This window comes from Hydra viridissima, unplaced genomic scaffold, assembly GCF_058129835.1.
Source record: "Hydra viridissima isolate aposymbiotic clone 2 unplaced genomic scaffold, HvirCarnegie_v1 scaffold_6, whole genome shotgun sequence".
Taxonomy (NCBI): domain Eukaryota; kingdom Metazoa; phylum Cnidaria; class Hydrozoa; order Anthoathecata; family Hydridae; genus Hydra; species Hydra viridissima.
In genome coordinates, this window is record NW_028324305.1 from 2405037 (window position 1) to 2424367 (window position 19331).

The 19331-nt window shown below is 29.6% G+C and overlaps 1 protein-coding gene across 4 annotated transcripts; it reads right to left on the reverse strand.

Annotated features, from left to right (window-relative positions):
- Positions 1 to 1032: 1032 nt before the first annotated feature.
- Positions 1033 to 18006, reverse strand: LOC145190394 (uncharacterized). 4 transcript variants are annotated; one of them, XM_090090511.1, is made up of 6 exons: positions 17881 to 18006; positions 16065 to 16253; positions 15844 to 15950; positions 15474 to 15765; positions 1904 to 2188; positions 1033 to 1825 (listed from the first exon to the last, which is right to left on the reverse strand). In XM_090090511.1, exons 2-6 carry the CDS (start codon positions 16249 to 16251, stop codon positions 1617 to 1619), a joined length of 1080 nt encoding a protein of 359 aa, XP_089946637.1. In that variant the 5' UTR covers positions 16252 to 16253; positions 17881 to 18006; the 3' UTR covers positions 1033 to 1616. The 4 variants fall into 4 exon arrangements, with proteins under 4 accessions (XP_089946637.1, XP_089946640.1, XP_089946639.1 ...); XM_090090514.1 differs by lacking the exon at positions 17881 to 18006 and adding an exon at positions 17642 to 17843; XM_090090513.1 differs by lacking the exon at positions 17881 to 18006 and adding an exon at positions 17358 to 17443.
- Between the last annotated feature and the right edge of the window lie 1325 nt (positions 18007 to 19331).

Genomic DNA, 19331 nt, shown 5'->3' on the forward strand with positions numbered 1-19331 from the left:
AACATAGGACTTTGTTAGGTCACACCACGGTAAGTAAAAAATTTAAAAAAATTTAAAAGCAGTGTGATTGAATAGTTATGGACAGTAGTGTATGCAATTATTTTCATCAAAAGCTCTTCTTTTGCTCTTCTAGCTCTTCTTTAAAGATCTTTCTTCTCTTTTTTATTAGAAACGACAGAACTTCGCTTATTTTTGTTTAAATAATTTTCTTCTCTGAAATAACTCCTTTCTCGTTCTGTCGATTCAAAAAAAAAAAGGTTTTTTCCATCTCATTCTTGAGGTTTTTTTTCTTTTCTATTATTTTCTATTATTATTATATTATTTTCTATTATTATTATTATATTATTATTGCTTGTTTTTATTTCTAAGTCTACTCATCATATATTTATATGACAGGATAAATAAGTCTCCGTGTTTACGTCTTTTCCTAATCGCTGTTTTTAATTATTCTTCTTTGCACTTTATCTTCTTATCATTTATTTACACGACAGGATAAATTAATCTCCGCACGTAAGTCTTTTTAATTCCAGTATTTAATTCTCCTTTCTCACAATATGCTTCATGACAGGTCCTTTAATATTCATAGACAAAGTTTGTTAATTAAAGTCGTATTTTCAAGTCGTTTTGATTGAATACAGTAGCTATTCAAATAAAATGATCGACTGAACTGCCAAATTTTTCTTGAGATATTGAGACAAGAATTTTAAAATAGTAGTTTTGCTTTAACCGCAAAAGTCATACCAAAAGTGTGATCCTTTTTTCTTTGAACAGTAAGAAAAGTATCATTTTGCGCGTATAATGAAACTTGAGTAATGAAAAATGTTTCCGCGTAAATTGTTTGGAAAAGAAAAGTGATAAGTTCAGTGTGTAGATTCAAATTTTACAACTTTAACATTTGAGGTTGAAAAAGAAAAGCAGCATAGGCCTTAAAAAATCAATTCCTGCTTGACATTTGAGCTAAAACGAAAAAAATCCTTGTGCGGTGAGGAGGCCTGTTATTTAGTACGCCCTGTAATAAATCAAAGAGCGTTCAACTTTATCAGAACATTTTATAAAACTTGTGTTGTAACACTTTTTTTAAAAAAACATGATATTAACAATAACAAACTGCTCAATAAACTTGTAAATAATCTAAATTAAGTTTAAATATATCTCCTGCTCACGAAGCTCGAAAACTCTTGCAGTTCGGCTTTAACAAAGCTTGAAGAGCTAGAACACGGCTCTTAAAGCTTTGGTTTTTATAAGTGAGTCATTAGATTGTAACCGAACTCAACGACTGTCGATTATTAACATATTGATCATTAATATCTTATTCTTAAAAGTAAAAAAAAAAACAAATATATTAATTACCGACAAATAATTAAACAAAGTTCATTAAGATTATAAACTATTAACACGTAAAACTTTCTCTCAAAAAATTGAGATTTTTTTAATTTACAAAAATAATTTATTTTTTTCAGTTTATAGGGATATTGCATTTCGTCACAAGAAATGCAAGTACTTGTTCATCTCATATTAACTAATATTCAATAATATATATTGTCACTAAAAACTAAAGCCAATATCACTATCCATTATCTTTTTGACCCAACATCTTTATGAAGTCATTTTAATTGTTACATTATCAGACAAGCGCCACAGCCTTTTGTGCTCTTTGAATAAGTGGGAACTGGTCCAACGGGTTTATCAATATTTTCTTCATATTGGCTTCTAATATTTCCGGGAGGCTTATACAAAGCTACGACAAAAGTCTGACCATGATTTCCAAATGCTCTACCCACTCCGATTTCCCTTGTATTCTTCCAAATTAGTTGTGTAAAGCTTCCTAAAGAATAAAAGAAAATTTCTGTAAACAAACTTCTTTTACAAAGTTTACAATCCAAAACAAGTTGAGAAATTTTACCTGTACTAGAACTAAACCCTGGGTTATTGTAATCGAAGTTTTTTTCTTCATCGTACCACATGCTTGATACTTTATCGCCAGGAAGCTCTCCTCCTGTCATAGCAGCCATATTTTGTCCTATGTTAGGCATATCTACTGAACGAAGAGTATTAGTCCGTGCTGCCTCTTCTGCTGCTTCTTGTGCAGCTTGCGCTAAACTACTACTCCATTTAAGTGGTGGTGCCCCATGACGCTGACGATACATGTTGTGGGTCTTCTGCAAGGCATTTTTAAATTCTTTTTCAGCTAAGAAGAAAAAGAGAGTTTTAAGATGAGATGAAAATGCCAATTTAAATGTTCTAAAAATTTTGTAAAAGTTAAAAAAAAAAAAAAAAAAAAAAGGAAAGCAGAAACTCTTATGGAAATAAATGGAAAGTAATGGAAATGGAAGTTTTTTTTTCTAATGATTTCCCTATGTTTTTATCCTCTCTTTAAAGCTCTTCAAATTTTAGAACAGCAAAAGCAACTTACAAAATTTTGTAAACAAATTTAAAAAAATGTTCGTTTTTATAATATGAAAAGTAATATTTTCCGCGGATAATGAAACTTGAATAATGAAAACGTTTTCGCGTAAATATTTGAAAAAGATTAGTGATAAGTTTAGTGTGTAGATTAGATTCAATTTTTACAACTTTAAAATTTTAGGTTGAAAAAGAATTTAAGAGTTTAGTATTTGGCAGCATAGGCTTTAAAAAATCAATTCCTGCTTGACATCAACCCGGCATGTTTACAACTCTATTAAGCATATACATATTTATTTTGTACCATGTTCCACAGTCAGCAATCAATACTTTGGATTTAATCTTTGGCTTGGAGGACGAAATATACCTAATTCTAACCAATCTGAAAAACATGGTTTCTTTCCTGCTCCTCGTCCGAATAAATAGACATAACGTTCGTTTAGGTGTGTTTACACTTAACAATTTACTTTATAATTTCAAGATATTTCTGAACTGTTCGAATTTTCTTTATAATTTAACAAAGTACCGACTTTGAAGTAATAAACTGAGATGCTATTGTTGCTCTAAGAATATGACTAGAGCAGTTGAGATCTGATTCCATCAGCATTTAATTCGAATGTTGAGAATTTTACTGATGACGACGACCTGGGCTCGCATTAAGTTCAGTTTTTATTGATAAGGCTAAGAAGTTTAATGAGCGTGGGAAACATGCTTCTAGAAAGATGGCAGAAGGTCATCATGCAAAAGGTTAAATACACCATTGATTTAACTTGTATTAATTCTTTGTATAAGATTTTACCTTTATTACACACTCATTAAATCTTATAAAATCCCTTTATTCTCTCACCAATCGTTTTAAACGTGCGGTGAGTTTCTATGACATCATCGTAAGGGAACATAACTATTAGCAAAAACGTGAAACTGCTTTACCTTGTGGCATTTCGAACTTTGAAACTTATCCTTTCTTCGACTTGTCTTGTAATATTTATACTAATTCATTTGGTCATATTAAGTTTACTCAAATTTTCTGTTAAATGGATTGTTGAAAAACTGATGTTTCGGTACCCCCTTAAACCTTACTTTTTCAGTTGGCTTTTTCTCTTCATTTCATAAAACGCCCGGGGGAAAACGTTTGTCGTGACAGCGTTCAAGTTAAAGTCGTTATCAAATTTCGTTTAATGACTTATGTCGAAGAAAAAACAATATTACGTCGTGTCATCTAAGTCAACAGACTTGGATGACACGAGGTGTTGTTGTTGCTTGTCATATCTACAGTAAAAATGTTTGCAAATATATTGCTAGTTTTCGTTTATTTTTTAATTTTGAAAGAAAAGCTATGCAAATTAGTTTCATTTATTTTTTAAGTTCTAAATATTTTTTTAAATCTAGTTGTTGGCAAGTATGTATTGTTTGTTATAATCACTATATACTTGTGATTGCTGAAAAAAAAAATGTTTTTTTTATTTATCGAATGACATACTAATAACAGATGAATTGTCGTTGTAATCCAATTACAAACATTGTGAAACATCGTTTGTATAAATTATATTTGCGCTCAAAATTAACAACTTTAGGTAAATACTCTTAGAAATAGAACGAACGACCGAAACTCAAAGAAAAACACGACATAAAAGTACACCAGATAAAAATAGTGAATACTAGAATTTCTAGAATCATTTCCAAATCGCGGTTGACAATTAATTCTATCGTCAAATGGTTTGCCTACAACTGGCTAAGTAGTGATCAAAACAAGATCAGGCCAGTACTCATAATTCAAGGAGTAAAAGAAAATCCGTGGATTTTTTGGCAATGATAATTGTATCTAAAGTCAAAAGGATAGCTTGATGTTCAATCATCACAAAATTTTTGAAATGTTCTGCAAAGAAGTGTTAATCATGGCGAAAAGTCTGGGTACTGGTGTAGGAAAATTAGATTTCATCGATGGAAATATGGACTAACATATACAGATATCCTTAAACAAAATCTACTCTTAAGTGCTTTACAGTCGAACTTGGAGACATGTTTTTTTCCAGCATGACAATGACTCTAAGTATATTCCACGATGTGTTTAAGCAAGGTTTGTCAGAAAACATCATAGCAGTTCTTAAATAGCAGGCTCAATTTCCGGATCTTTACCCAATTTAACACCTGTATGATCATTTAGGTCAAAAAAATAAACAGTATGCAATATATATGTAACTGTAAACTATATGTATGTATGTATATGTATGTATGTATGTATGTATGTATGTATGTATGTATGTATGTATGTATGTATGTATGTATGTATATGTATATGTATATATATATATATATATATATATATATATATATATATATATATATATATATATATATATATATATATATATATATATATATATATATATATATATATATACATATACATATATATATATATATATATATATATATATATATATATATATATATATATATATATATATATATATATATACATATATATATATATATAAACTGAGCAGACCGAAACATTTAAAAGCGACCAAAAAATTTTTTTTTCCTATCTGTATATTATTTTCTATATTACAGTTAAGTTTCGTGTATTTATTAACATGAAGTTATTTTACTCAACAAAATTCTTTTATTATTTTTAAGAAACTAAAATAATTTGTTTAGAATATTTTAAATTTATTCCTACAACACGCCTTTCAAGAAGATTGTTGAAATATTTAAAATCACTCCCTCGTTATACCTTTCAAGAAGAATGGAAAAATATTTACTTCAAAAACACTACTATTGATAAAAGCTAAAGAATCAACCAATCAAGTTGAGTTGGTTTATAAAGATTTAAAAATTTTTTTTTTAAATAAGGAAATTTAAATCAAGAAACTCCTTTACCTTCCAGTTGTAGATTATGTTTTCTGTGAATTTTGCGATAAAAAAATAATAAGCAAGAAGAAGGTCGAGAAAATTTTTAATGGTAAAATTTTATTTTGAAAAAATTATAAGAACAGTAAACTTAGTTATTTTCTTTGAGGAAAGTAGTAATTAGTTTTAATTATTTTTAATGAAATTATAAAATGAGTAATAATAAAAGTAAAATTTAGTCTCATTTCTATTTTACATCAAAATTCTCTATTTAAAAAACTTCCGAAATCTTAACAAACAGTTTGAATGTTTAATTACCTTAAAGATAGCATGAAAATTTTGTTCTATCAAAAATAAAGTTTGCTACCTAAGTATATATGTATTTAAAGCATGATCCTATACCTGAAGATACATTACTCTAAAATTAAAAATTTAATCGAAAAGTTTTTATATTTGCTAACTTCTTTGTTTCTGCATAACTAAATATCTGCAAGCTTGAGTGCTACTTTAAGTATAAACACTGAAACTATATACCTTGATGAATATAATAATACTTGGATATCAAGAAAAATACTTGGATATCAAGAAACAAATCATCAAGAAGCATAGACCCGTCGAGAGGAGGTGGAGTGGGGCTGACAGGGATTTTAATCCAGGTCTCACGCTGGGGCTCACCAATATCATTGATGAAAAAAAGTCTTATTGACTACAATTTTTTGATATTTTTTTGGTAAATAAATTATAAAATTAATAATAGATTTTTGTACTTTTTTATATTACTTTGATAATCACAATCGAATAAACAGTAGCAACAAAAAAATAATTCATAAAAAGTGGCATTTTTTTTCTTTTTTAAAAAATATTTCTCTCGAGCTTACTCAGGCGTCGCTAAAGACCCAAAAAGTATATGCTTGTAACAACAAAAAAATAGATTTTTTATTTACTTGTATGAATTAAACATTTAATAAACCAATTTACTTCGTATTTTTTGCCTACGAATTTATCACAAGATAAGTTACTTTAATTTAAGGTCCAAAAGTGAAAAGGCGATGTTCTTTAAACCGTTATACCCATATAAAACTCTGAGAAGTAATCCGGAATTATTTCACCATTAGTAGGCTCCATCATTTCTCTTCATTTCACCATTAGTGGGCTCCATCATTGCTCTTAATACAGATTTCGCTTAACACCACAGTTTCCGCATAGTTTGTATAACTCCTGAGTGAGGATCAAGAAAACGGAGTCTATTGACGACGGTGTCATGTAAATATGCTAAGGCTGGTAAGTTGTTGTAAGTAGCCCACATATCACTTCACACAATTGAACCAGGACGAATCGATTGTTGTACTATGGAAAGCAATGTAGCGGCATCACCATTCGAAATAAGAATTAAAAGTCCTTTCTTTGTCTCTGGCTCATACCCTGCAAATATCAATTGTTGTGGAGCTAATCGACCGACTTAATATTTCCTCGTATAAAATAAAGATTCGTCGATTTTCATAATAGATCCTGGTCCACCCATTTGTTCTGGATTATTTATAAAATATGACAAAGAAATGTCTCGGCAAAACTGATTCTAGTCAACAACTGAATAATCACTTCTTATTCTCAGTTCGTTTTTGACATCTTTTAAAGACATTCATCAGCTTGAGCCAGCGCTTCTACACCATATATGTAAGTTTTTGAAATAACCTGCCGCAATTGAAAGTATTTGATTTTTCAAAATTTCTAGTAAAAAAGTTCTTCGGCCACGTTTAATGAGGAATCTCCAGATTTCTTGATCCACTGCCTGTACATTTTTTTGGCGCGTGTAAAGTACGCCACATATGATACAATCCATAGATACTGCCAATAAACCATCCTCTCTGCATCAAAGTATTGTAGAATCCAAGTTGTTCATAAATTGTGCTCAAATAATCTGTGTAAGAGTAATAGAGTTGAACTCGTTTCTAGTGTTTATTCGAAGATAATGTAAAGGAAAAGAAAAGTATGAAAAGTCGGTAAAAGTTATTTCAGCGTGAAAAACTAAAAAGAAAGAACAAAAGGAACTTGCGGCATTGCTGCATGCTTTTATTACGGATTTATTTATAAACGATTAGGAACACAAATTTTGTCTTTAATTGGTGTTGAATCAAAAATCAATTCAAGTTCATTAAGTTAATTTATAAAAAATATATATATTTTAAAAAATGTATACATAAAATTATTAGTTCCAAATTTTCCACTAAATTTACTTAGAATATTTCTTTATCGCGATAAGTGCGTTTTTTTTTTTTTTTTTTTTTTTGTTTTCTTAAGGAGATAACGTGCGTTTTGAAAGTTACTTACAGTTTTTCTTTTCTTTTTTTTTTTGTTTACGTGTAAACGACCTCAATTCGCATAGAGTATTACTTAAAGTTAAAAAAAAAAAAATCTTTCTAAGGAAAATAAAGAAAAGAAAAAAAAAAAAAGGCGAAAACTAGCGTTTTTGATAAGAATTTTTTCAACTTTCAACTTAGAATTTTGATAAGAATTTTTTCAACTTTCAACTTAGAATTAGAGTACTTTGCATTGGTCAAAAACTAAAATGGATACCATTTTATTTCATTTTACGCAACGACCTTTCATAATCTGCAGTAAAAAAAGGGTCAAAAATAGTACTTAAATATCGGAGGATACCTAATGACGGATAAATATTACCGAAAAAATGTAAGATGTGTTTTACTAAAGAGCATACATAAAAGAACATACATAACTTATACATTTTTGATACCTCAAAATTTTTTAAAATGTTGAAATTGGCTGATGATCCGAAGCAAAAATATCTTAACTTTTATAAACGTAAATGTAATTAATATAAATATATATAAGTAATGTAAAGCGATAATCTTACACCTAATTTTTTCAAAGAATTTTGTTCCGGAATATTTTAGTTTTCTAATTTAAGTTTTTATTCTCGGCACAGTAGCAAGAATTTATGACCAATCAGAATTAGCTGTTAAACAGAGGAAACTGTTGCTTGACCAATTAAAGAGAGTTATCAGCACCGTAAACCATTGTGGTTTGTAAATGTTAGTTTTTTTATTTAGTTCTATATAGTTTATTTAAATAGTAAAAAAAATTGTTTATGAAAATATGAAAAATATAGAACAGTTATTATTTCTCATACATTAATGCAGATTTTGTAGCTTAAGAGGTACTTGTAAGGAGAGGAATAAAATAATTTATACCATTTAAAATCGAGTTTTTCCGCTAATTATAATATGGAGCTGCCCCTCCCCTTTGGTCCCATCGTTAGTGTTGTGTCTGTAAAATGTGAAGGAGTTTATATGTAACGGAGTTTCACTATTAATTCGAAATCAAAAGTTCAGTTAGACGTTGTTTAACATAAAGTTCAAATTGCTGGAAATATGACTTTCGAGGAAAAGCGCAATGAAATGAACCTTCATTTTTACTACTAAAACAAATTATGGGATGCCTAAGAGGAACAACAGGTGATTATGAGTTGAATAAACTTATAAAGTCAACAATCTCCTTAATTTTGAAAAAAAACTATGAAGAACCCGATAATTCGCCGTGTTGGTTTGACAAGGTTCTGACATTTTTGCCAAAATTGAAATTATGATTTTATTGGATAACTTGAATATGACGAACAATATAAATTGAAACTTAATAGGGTCTAGCGTAAAACAGGCGAACTACTAATGTGCTAAAGTTATATCTGCAGGTTTAGTTTACTAATATTCAGTTTGACAAGGTGTAAACTAAACCTAACTGCAGATTCTTGCCCTCTTTCTTTTACTTTTATTGATTACGACAAAGAATTTTATGCTCATTAAGAATTATGTAAAAGCATAGGTTTGAAAATTAACGTAAAGTGTTTTAATTTGACGTCTATGGTTAAAAAAAATACTACCAAAAAGGCTTATAATTGTTATTTTTAGAAAATCTAAATTTTAAAAAACCTTATATTACATAGCTTAACTTTATTTAAATACGTTGCAAAAACGAAACTGACGACCTTGAGAAACAACAAATTGTTTCAAAAAGGCAATATTCTTACATGTAAAAGGAAAGACCGTGTGTGTAAAACATTCTACATTATTACATTTTCAATTTTAAAAAAGCCAGTTTACAAAGCTCACAATACCGAAGATGTTAAAACAAATACTCCTGCACAAAACCTTTTTGTGAGCTCTAAAAAACCTACTCCTGCACAAGATCTGTGAGGTAAGACTATGAAAAGCAAACGTAGACCGCGTGTTGATGATGATACAGCTAGTGATAACATAAGATTATTTCCAAAGGTTGAGTCACATCATTGCTATGTCAGTACCAACAGAGAATATCTTGAGTCAGACCTTACTGTTTCAAAGATGTATGATCTTTACAAAGAGAAATGTGTAAGTGATAATATTGAGCCAGTGAAAAAATCCATATACTACTACTACTACTACTACTACTACTACTACTACTACTACTACTACTACTACTACTACTACTACTACTACTACTACTACTACTACTACTACTACTACTACTACTACTACTACTACTACTACTACTACTACTACTACTACTACTACTACTACTACTACTACTACTACTACTACTACTACTACTACTACTACTACTACTACTACTACTACTACTACTACTACTACTACTACTACTACTACTACTACTACTACTACTACTACTACTACTACTACTACTACTACTACTACTACTACTACTACTACTACTACTACTACTACTACTACTACTACTACTACTACTACTACTACTACTACTACTACTACTACTACTACTACTACTACTACTACTACTACTACTACTACTACTACTACTACTACTACTACTACTACTACTACTACTACTACTACTACTACTACTACTACTACTACTACTACTACTACTACTACTACTACTACTACTACTACTACTACTACTACTACTACTACTACTACTACTACTACTACTACTACTACTACTACTACTACTACTACTACTACTACTACTACTACTACTACTACTACTACTACTACTACTACTACTACTACTACTACTACTACTACTACTACTACTACTACTACTACTACTACTACTACTACTACTACTACTACTACTACTACTACTACTACTACTACTACTACTACTACTACTACTACTACTACTACTACTACTACTACTACTACTACTACTACAACTACTACTACTACTACTACTACTACTACTACTACTACTACTACTACTACTACTACTACTACTACTACTACTACTACTACTACTACTACTACTACTACTACTACTACTACTACTACTACTACTACTACTACTACTACTACTACTACTACTACTACTACTACTACTACTACTACTACTACTACTACTACTACTACTACTACTACTACTACTACTACTACTACTACTACTACTACTACTACTACTACTACTACTACTACTACTACTACTACTACTACTACTACTACTACTACTACTACTACTACTACTACTACTACTACTACTACTACTACTACTACTACTACTACTACTACTACTACTACTACTACTACTACTACTACTACTACTACTACTACTACTACTACTACTACTACTACTACTACTACTACTACTACTACTACTACTACTACTACTACTACTACTACTACTACTACTACTACTACTACTACTACACTACTACTACTACTACTACTACTACTACTACTACTACTACTACTACTACTACTACTACTACTACTACTACTACTACTACTACTACTACTACTACTACTACTACTACTACTACTACTACTACTACTACTACTACTACTACTACTACTACTACTACTACTACTACTACTACTACTACTACTACTACTACTACTACTACTACTACTACTACTACTACTACTACTACTACTACTACTACTACTACTACTACTACTACTACTACTACTACTACTACTACTACTACTACTACTACTACTACTACTACTACTACTACTACTACTACTACTACTACTACTACTACTACTACTACTACTACTACTACTACTACTACTACTACTACTACTACTACTACTACTACTACTACTACTACTACTACTACTACTACTACTACTACTACTACTACTACTACTACTACTACTACTACTACTACTACTACTACTACTACTACTACTACTACTACTACTACTACTACTACTACTACTACTACTACTACTACTACTACTACTACTACTACTACTACTACTACTACTACTACTACTACTACTACTACTACTACTACTACTACTACTACTACTACTACTACTACTACTACTACTACTACTACTACTACTACTACTACTACTACTACTACTACTACTACTACTACTACTACTACTACTACTACTACTACTACTACTACTACTACTACTACTACTACTACTACTACTACTACTACTACTACTACTACTACTACTACTACTACTACTACTACTACTACTACTACTACTACTACTACTACTACTACTACTACTACTACTACTACTACTACTACTACTACTACTACTACTACTACTACTACTACTACTACTACTACTACTACTACTACTACTACTACTACTACTACTACTACTACTACTACTACTACTACTACTACTACTACTACTACTACTACTACTACTACTACTACTACTACTACTACTACTACTACTACTACTACTACTACTACTACTACTACTACTACTACTACTACTACTACTACTACTACTACTACTACTACTACTACTACTACTACTACTACTACTACTACTACACTACTACTACTACATATTTTCCACGGAATTAAATTTTGATCTTTGTGAGAAGTTTTAAGTTGCTGAAGAAACTGAGACTACTACTACTACTACTACTACTACTACTACTACTACTACTACTACTACTACTACTACTACTACTACTACTACTACTACTACTACTACTACTACTACTACTACTACTACTACTACATATTTTCCACGGAATTAAATTTTGATCTTTGTGAGAAGTTTTAAGTTGCTGAAGAAACTGAGACTATATCTGAAATGTTATATTACATACGGTAACGATAATATAACATACGGTAACATTAATGTAACGTACAGTAACAGTAATATAACATACGGTAGTTCGAACCTTGTCATAGTGAAGGTGTGACTATTTCCCTTTGACGAGGTTCTAACTGCATTTTTGGGGTATTCATTTTTCTATGAAGAGTGAAACATTTTTACTTCAGAAAATACTGATGCTAATGTCCAGTGCCTCTGTTATCATGGAGAAAAAAATAATAATTAATGCATGTTAATAAATTTCCATGGTACGAACATAATAATCGTTGATATCGATTTACTCAAAACTAGTCATGGATCAGTTAAAACCTTGTCAAACCAACGCGACGCCTTATTAATTATAACGATTAGAGTTCTCGTTAATTATTTAAAACTTGTGCGATGAAACTTTTTCAGAAATTATACGCTAACGTCGTAGCAAGGCGAGTGAATTACAATGAATAACTACGCCACTGCGCAGTTTATTAATTTTTTAAAGATCAAGGCAGTTTTTTTCTGGAGCATGCGCAGCTTGTAGAATATTTTCATGCCAAAAAAAAATTTTTTTAAATTATATTCTTTAAACTACGCATAGGTTCGCAGAGAGCTTTTATAATGCCCCGGTCCGAAAATTTAATAGATACCCACGCCTACTCTGAGCCTTTAACAAATAAAAAGCAAACAAATATCCCAAATCTTTTTTTTTTTCCTTTACTTTTATAGAAATGCACAAACCAAACTTATTCGATTTCGATTCGTAAAAACAAATCGTACGAAGGTTAAGCTTTAACACAAAAACACACATTGTAGGCCTTTTTAGCAGCAAAATGCACTCCTGGCCTATTTAGGCAAGTAGACTTTAGACGCGGAAATGGGCGATGTCAGAAAGATTCGAGTGAAAACATACACATTTGTAAAAGAATGGAATGCAGTTTCTTTGCTTAAACTTCGTTTATTATGCGAAGAGAAAACTAATACTTTTTGAGTTACACGTTTTTCTTTTGAAAGAAATCAAGCAAATGGATTAGTACTAGAAAGTTTCTTATTTTAAGGGTACTTTTTTTCAACTCTAGTATTAAAAGTTTTTTAAGAGTTTATAAAGTTTCAGATTGTCAAAAGAGAGAATAAGTAAGATGCATTTTGAAAACATGTTAACAAGATAAAATATTTTACAGTCAATTAAAATTATTTGAATTCCATCATATCATTCAATTTAATATAATCCTCAGGTTTGTCCCTGAACAGAATACAAATTAGGAAATACTCCTCGGACTCTTAATAAAATAAGTTTCTCATCGAAAATAGTAACTTAGTACTTATAATTTCTTAAGATTTCGGGGCTTCTAGTACTAGTTTCTTACAAGTTTCTTACAAACTAAAAACAAAACAAAAAAACGTGTAAGTCAACTAACTTTACAATGCGCAAAAGAAATAGCAATTCAAAGATAAGCTCTTACAATTTAAAAATTCCAAAAAAGATAATTTCGTTTTCGAAATGTAGGTAAAAATAAAACAGAGCGCCCACACGATTTGCAAAGTGTAAACAAACAAAAATAAAATTTATATAACTGAACCATTTTCCGTCTCGAAAAAATGTAAACTTTTGATTTATCTTAAAACTTCCTGTTTTACGCGTCGTTAAGAAAAAGCATTGAAAAAAATTTTTAAGAATGCAAACAAATTAGCCTGTAAACACGTGAGTTTTTGCGTCAAATTCGAAGAGAGAACCTTGTAATTCTAGCAATTTCTAATGGTTTTGATGATTAAATTACACGATGAAATTATCTGGGAAAAATTCGATTAATGTCTATAACTAAAATTTAGCGTATATAATATTTGCTAAGTTTTGAATATCTATCAAGAATTTACTGTCACAGTGTTTTTTTTCCGGGATATGTGATGTCCGAAACAAATTTATAAAAAATCTGTTTTTAACTCGAGATAAAGCTTTATTTCTCGAAAGAAATAGAATTAGAGAGCAATAATTAAGTTCATCCTATTCAGAAATGTGTAAATAGAGTTCTTTAAATTAGTTTATCTTTTGTTTATGGCAAAAAGAGTTTCGATAAAAAAAATTGACTTGTATTAGTCAACGCAATAGATAAACTTGTGTCGTGTTAATGTTTATTTATAGATTTTTTAAATTCTAATTTTAGAAAAAAATATATGTATTTCAAAAAGTTAAAATATATTAAAAATAGCTAAATATAATAAAATCAAAAACTGTAACAATAAAAGTATGGAAAACTGAAAATGTAATAACTATAATTTAATATAAAAAAAATTAAGTATTCAAAATAGTATTTGCTTATTCGGAGCGTCGTTAAGCACATTGATTACCCGCCTAATATCTAACAGAATTTATCCGGTTAATTCGATCGATTAGTTTTTCTTTCGCTTTTTATAATCAAAGCGCACTTTTAAATAATTTAATGATAAAGCGTGTCCAATGCAAGTCGGAAATAAAAATGAAAAACAAAATCCAAATTAGGGGTTTTAATTGAGCTGCTCATTATAATGAGCCAATCAAAATCATGATATTTAAAATTATTTCAATTGTTTTATACATCTTAATAAAACCATCCAAAAATACGGAACTTTAAAATACTGTTAAATTTTTAATTCTTTCGTCTCCACATTCGCCTCCGCAATACTAACACTACTAAAAATCTGGTGTTAACATTTATCGCTTTCTTTTGTTTCATTATTTTAAACTTATTTACAAGTACGCTACGTTTCCTTTTATTAAATGTTTCTAGTTATTTTCAACCTGCGTGCGATAAAACAAACAATAACTGAAATGATCGTGTGGAAATTGAAGCCTCTTGTGATCGCAAAATATCCGTTAAAGCATTAAAGTTAAGGATATAAATCCACATTTTTAAAGAATAATATTTAACTAGGTGATTTTTTTTACCTAGCTGATTATTTTGTAAAACAAATAAAAACCCGCGTTACATATGGGCTCAGATTTTATAAAGGCTTTTACAGATGTATTTTTTTTTCCTTTCTGATTTACAAATGAGTGTTAAATAAGCGCTAACTTTAGGCTTTTAATTATTAAAGTTTACAAAACTGGAAAACAACAAAAACCTATTAAAATTGGTGTTTCAACGAAAACCTAGCCCCCTGGATTAATTGTAACTAAAGTTAAAAAAAACTTACATTGTCTATTAGTTGCTTTAGCACCTTTTTCTGCTTTGTTTGCTTGTTTATTTGCAGAAGATTGGGCTTTCTTTTGCTTGCTAGGAGATGGTTTAACTGTCTTCGTTGGAGTGTTCTTCGATGATTCGGGTTTGTTGTTTGACACAACTTTCTTTGAACCCGGAGGCTTCACGTTTTCTCCGAAGGTTCGCAAATTGTTTCCGGGAGGAAAATACCTGGCTACAACAAACTCCATCCCATTCGAGGAAACTGCTTTTGCCATTCCTATTTCTTTTGAATCTGCCCAAACGACCTTGAAAAATTTTTCGTAATTTTAAGTATATAAGTAACTGAAAGAAAGCTATTCTAAAGAGTTAAAATTTGGTCTTACTTGAGTAAAGTGTCCTGTTTGCGAGTTGTATCCAGGGTTATTAAAGTTGTAATCTTTTATTTCGTTGTACCACATATCAGTAGCTTTTCCTCCAGTCAATTCTGAACCTAAAATCAAATATCCTTGTTAAACTCCATCCCTTGTTGTAGAATTTTATGCTTTTTAGTGATAATATAAATCGAATTTTTTTTTTAATCATGTTAAAATGTCAAAAAATAAACCTTTCATAACAGCAATATTCTCTCCGTACACACTTTGCTGTTCATGCTGCATGTACCCTTTTTTGGCGAGATTGTTCGCCCAACTTTGAGCGCTTGATTCTAATTTGGAAGACCATGTTAAGCTACCCACTCCGTGATTTCTACGGTATTCGTTATGGCGGTTTAAAGCTTCAGTTTTAAAACTCATGGCTAGTAAAATTTAAATAAATAAAATAAAATCACCCATTAAACAAAGAGAGAGGTATCATAAACTAAAATATATCATTTTAAAACAGACGAAGTACAAAAAAAAAACCATAAAGCTTCTTATAAGTCAAATGATCGGCACGATGTAAAATTAATATTTCTAAGCTCTTTTGTCAAATTTTTAATTGCACGTTTCCTCGCTACTCTAAAAGACTTGTGCGCACTTAGTAACGTGACGATTTTATACTCGAGCATTAATTGGATTTTCAGAAAACGTTATTAACTACACAAGCGGTTTAAATCGAAAAAAAAAAGTGCTTGGAAATACTTGATGACGCGCTCACGATTTATGACGTTATCAGAGTAATTATTTGCTCTAATAAATTACCAGAGTTTCTCGTTTTAATATTTTATTCAAATAAGAAACTCTGGTAATTTGTTTACTCTGAGTTTGTTCTGGCGTATATTCCCTTTCGGAAAACTTGAATTTTGCAACAGACAAGCAATAATAATTCTTTTAATAGCTAATAATAATGATAATTGACTCCATTAAAATTTCAAGCGCAATTTGAACTACTTTAGAGATTGCTAAATTAATAACAAAAACTTCTTCAAAATTTATGGATATTGGAAATGTATATATTATATATGATTAAATGTATATTATTATTGCTTACTTTAGGCATCAGCGTTTGGTTTATCTCGAATAATAACGAAAAAAATACAAATTTCTACATTATTCTTTTAAGATAAATCGAATGCGTTTAAATTAACTAAAGTTTTTGGAGTGAAAATTTTTTTTTTTTTTAATTTATATTTCATATTTAGATATTTTTTTAAAAAACTTAAATTCATAGTTAATTTTTTACATTCGAAATAAGAATCCTACGGGTTTAATCAAATAGTCATTTATAGCAGCGTCTTGAAGGGTTGAAACAAAATAATATGGTATCGAAAACTTTTCTCTGATATCATAACTTTCTATATCTAAATAAACTCCATGTATTTCAAGTGATTGTTATAAAGCTTGTACTTTCTACATTATTAACGAAAAAGCAAAGCGCCGATGCTTAATGTACTTTATCAGAAAATATCACAAACACTGACAATGTTGTTTTGATCCCTTTAAAACATGTTGTTTTATGTTAAATCCTATGAAATGCTGCTTTATTACAAGCTCCGTTTCAATTTTTTAAACACGGCATCTCAATTACATCATAACAAGTTGTTTAGTCGAAATAAGTCAGCTGTGTTTGCTTTTCGGCGGTTTCAAATAACATCTTTAAACAGTTTCAAATAACCTGGGAAAATTTTATCTTGAACTTTAAAATGAAATTTAAGAATTCTTGGTTAAATAAAGTTTATTTTATCAAGAAAATAAATTCTCTTACACAATACATGAAGGTTTGTTAATCCTTTTTAAAGCTTTCGAAAGTATATCATTAAATAAAGGTTATACAATAACTTGTTTTTAACCGTGCAGAAGAAAAATGGAAATGCGACCGATTTTGGTCGGTTTTTTAACATAATACTTCATGAAAAGAATTTTGGCTTTCCATGCTTGTCTAGCTAAAACTTATATAATATTAACATGGAATTCAAAAGACTAAAATCTTGTTTAAATACTTACTGAACTAGTTATGGAAAGCATTTATCATTGCACCAGCTTTTTCAACCCTATATACTTGCTGCATCATAAATGCTTGTCAGTATTAAGATAAAATGTACGTCACAATCGGTATTTCAAATGAAACGCTTTGAAAATTATTTCACTCAAATATTTATTGGTCAATAAAATATTAAATACAGTTTTGGTTTAAGGTTTCAAAAAAAAAAAAATTGTGACCAAAATATTGTTTTAAAAATTGTTAAACGAAACTTGAAATTTTTTTTTTTTTTTTTTTTTTTTTGCCATACCACGGCCTCTGGTATTTTTTGGTACCGATTGTGACGTACATTTAAAGATGAAGAGAGAAAAAAATTTTTTAAATATTAAATTAAATATAGATACTTTGTTTATTCACAAGTAGGTGTATTGTTTTGAACTAAATTCTCACGCGGACAACTTATGTAAATTTTGGACCTGTAAAGAATTTGAAATATTCTTAAAAAAATTTGGCGACTCATTACCGTGAATATTAGCTGTGATGACGTAACTCGTACAAGTTTAATCTTTTTTTCGTTTTTTTTTTTTTTTGTTTTTTTTTAATTACTAAAAAAAAAATAATATAAGATAAATATTGCTATATTATAATTTCATAAAAGCTTTTGAAACTTTCTGGAAACACTGGAATTTTATATTTTCTTTCTTACAGTTAGTGTTAAAAATAAAAAACCGGAATGATAAAAGAGAAAGAACACGCGCAATTTAATTTTACATAGATCATCTAGAAAACGTAGTTTTCAATGAATTTGGCAAGCTTTGGAAGGATTTGTTTCATCTTAAAAGAACCCGGTGTTGATGAAAAGGATTAAGTCTTATTTCTAATGTTGTATTTAGTCAAGTCATTTCACTTCATTAAAAAGTACAATTTTGGATGTTACACAGTAAAAAACTTTAATTTCCCATTGAATTTTACACATTATCAACTAAATCTAAGGCTTCTCTTTACGCTGATAAATTTTATAACGTATAATTATCGAATATTTGGGATAATTATGCATTATAAAATTTATTAGAGTAAATAATATATCTTTCGTTTCTTAATATCTGCAAACGTCGTTATGGCTTGTAGAATTTAAGTTTGGTGTGACGTATTCTTAATCTTTATCCTCCTGATCAATGGTCGGATCAGATTTTTTTAATTAAGATAACAGAACGTTGTTTATGGGATGTATTTTTTTTAATTCGTTTTTTTACAAACGAGTTAAATGCAAAGTTGGACTTTAACTTAAAAGAATCATAAACTAAAATTATTCAAAATACCGATTAAAAGGAGTCTTGATCGCGCCTAATTTATTCTCAAGACAGTTATTATGCCGAAACAGCGAGTTAACAACGACACGCTGAGAGTTTTCCCAGCGTGCTTGAATTTTTATCAGCAATCGCATTTCTAAATAAGACTTGCTTAAGTCTATCTA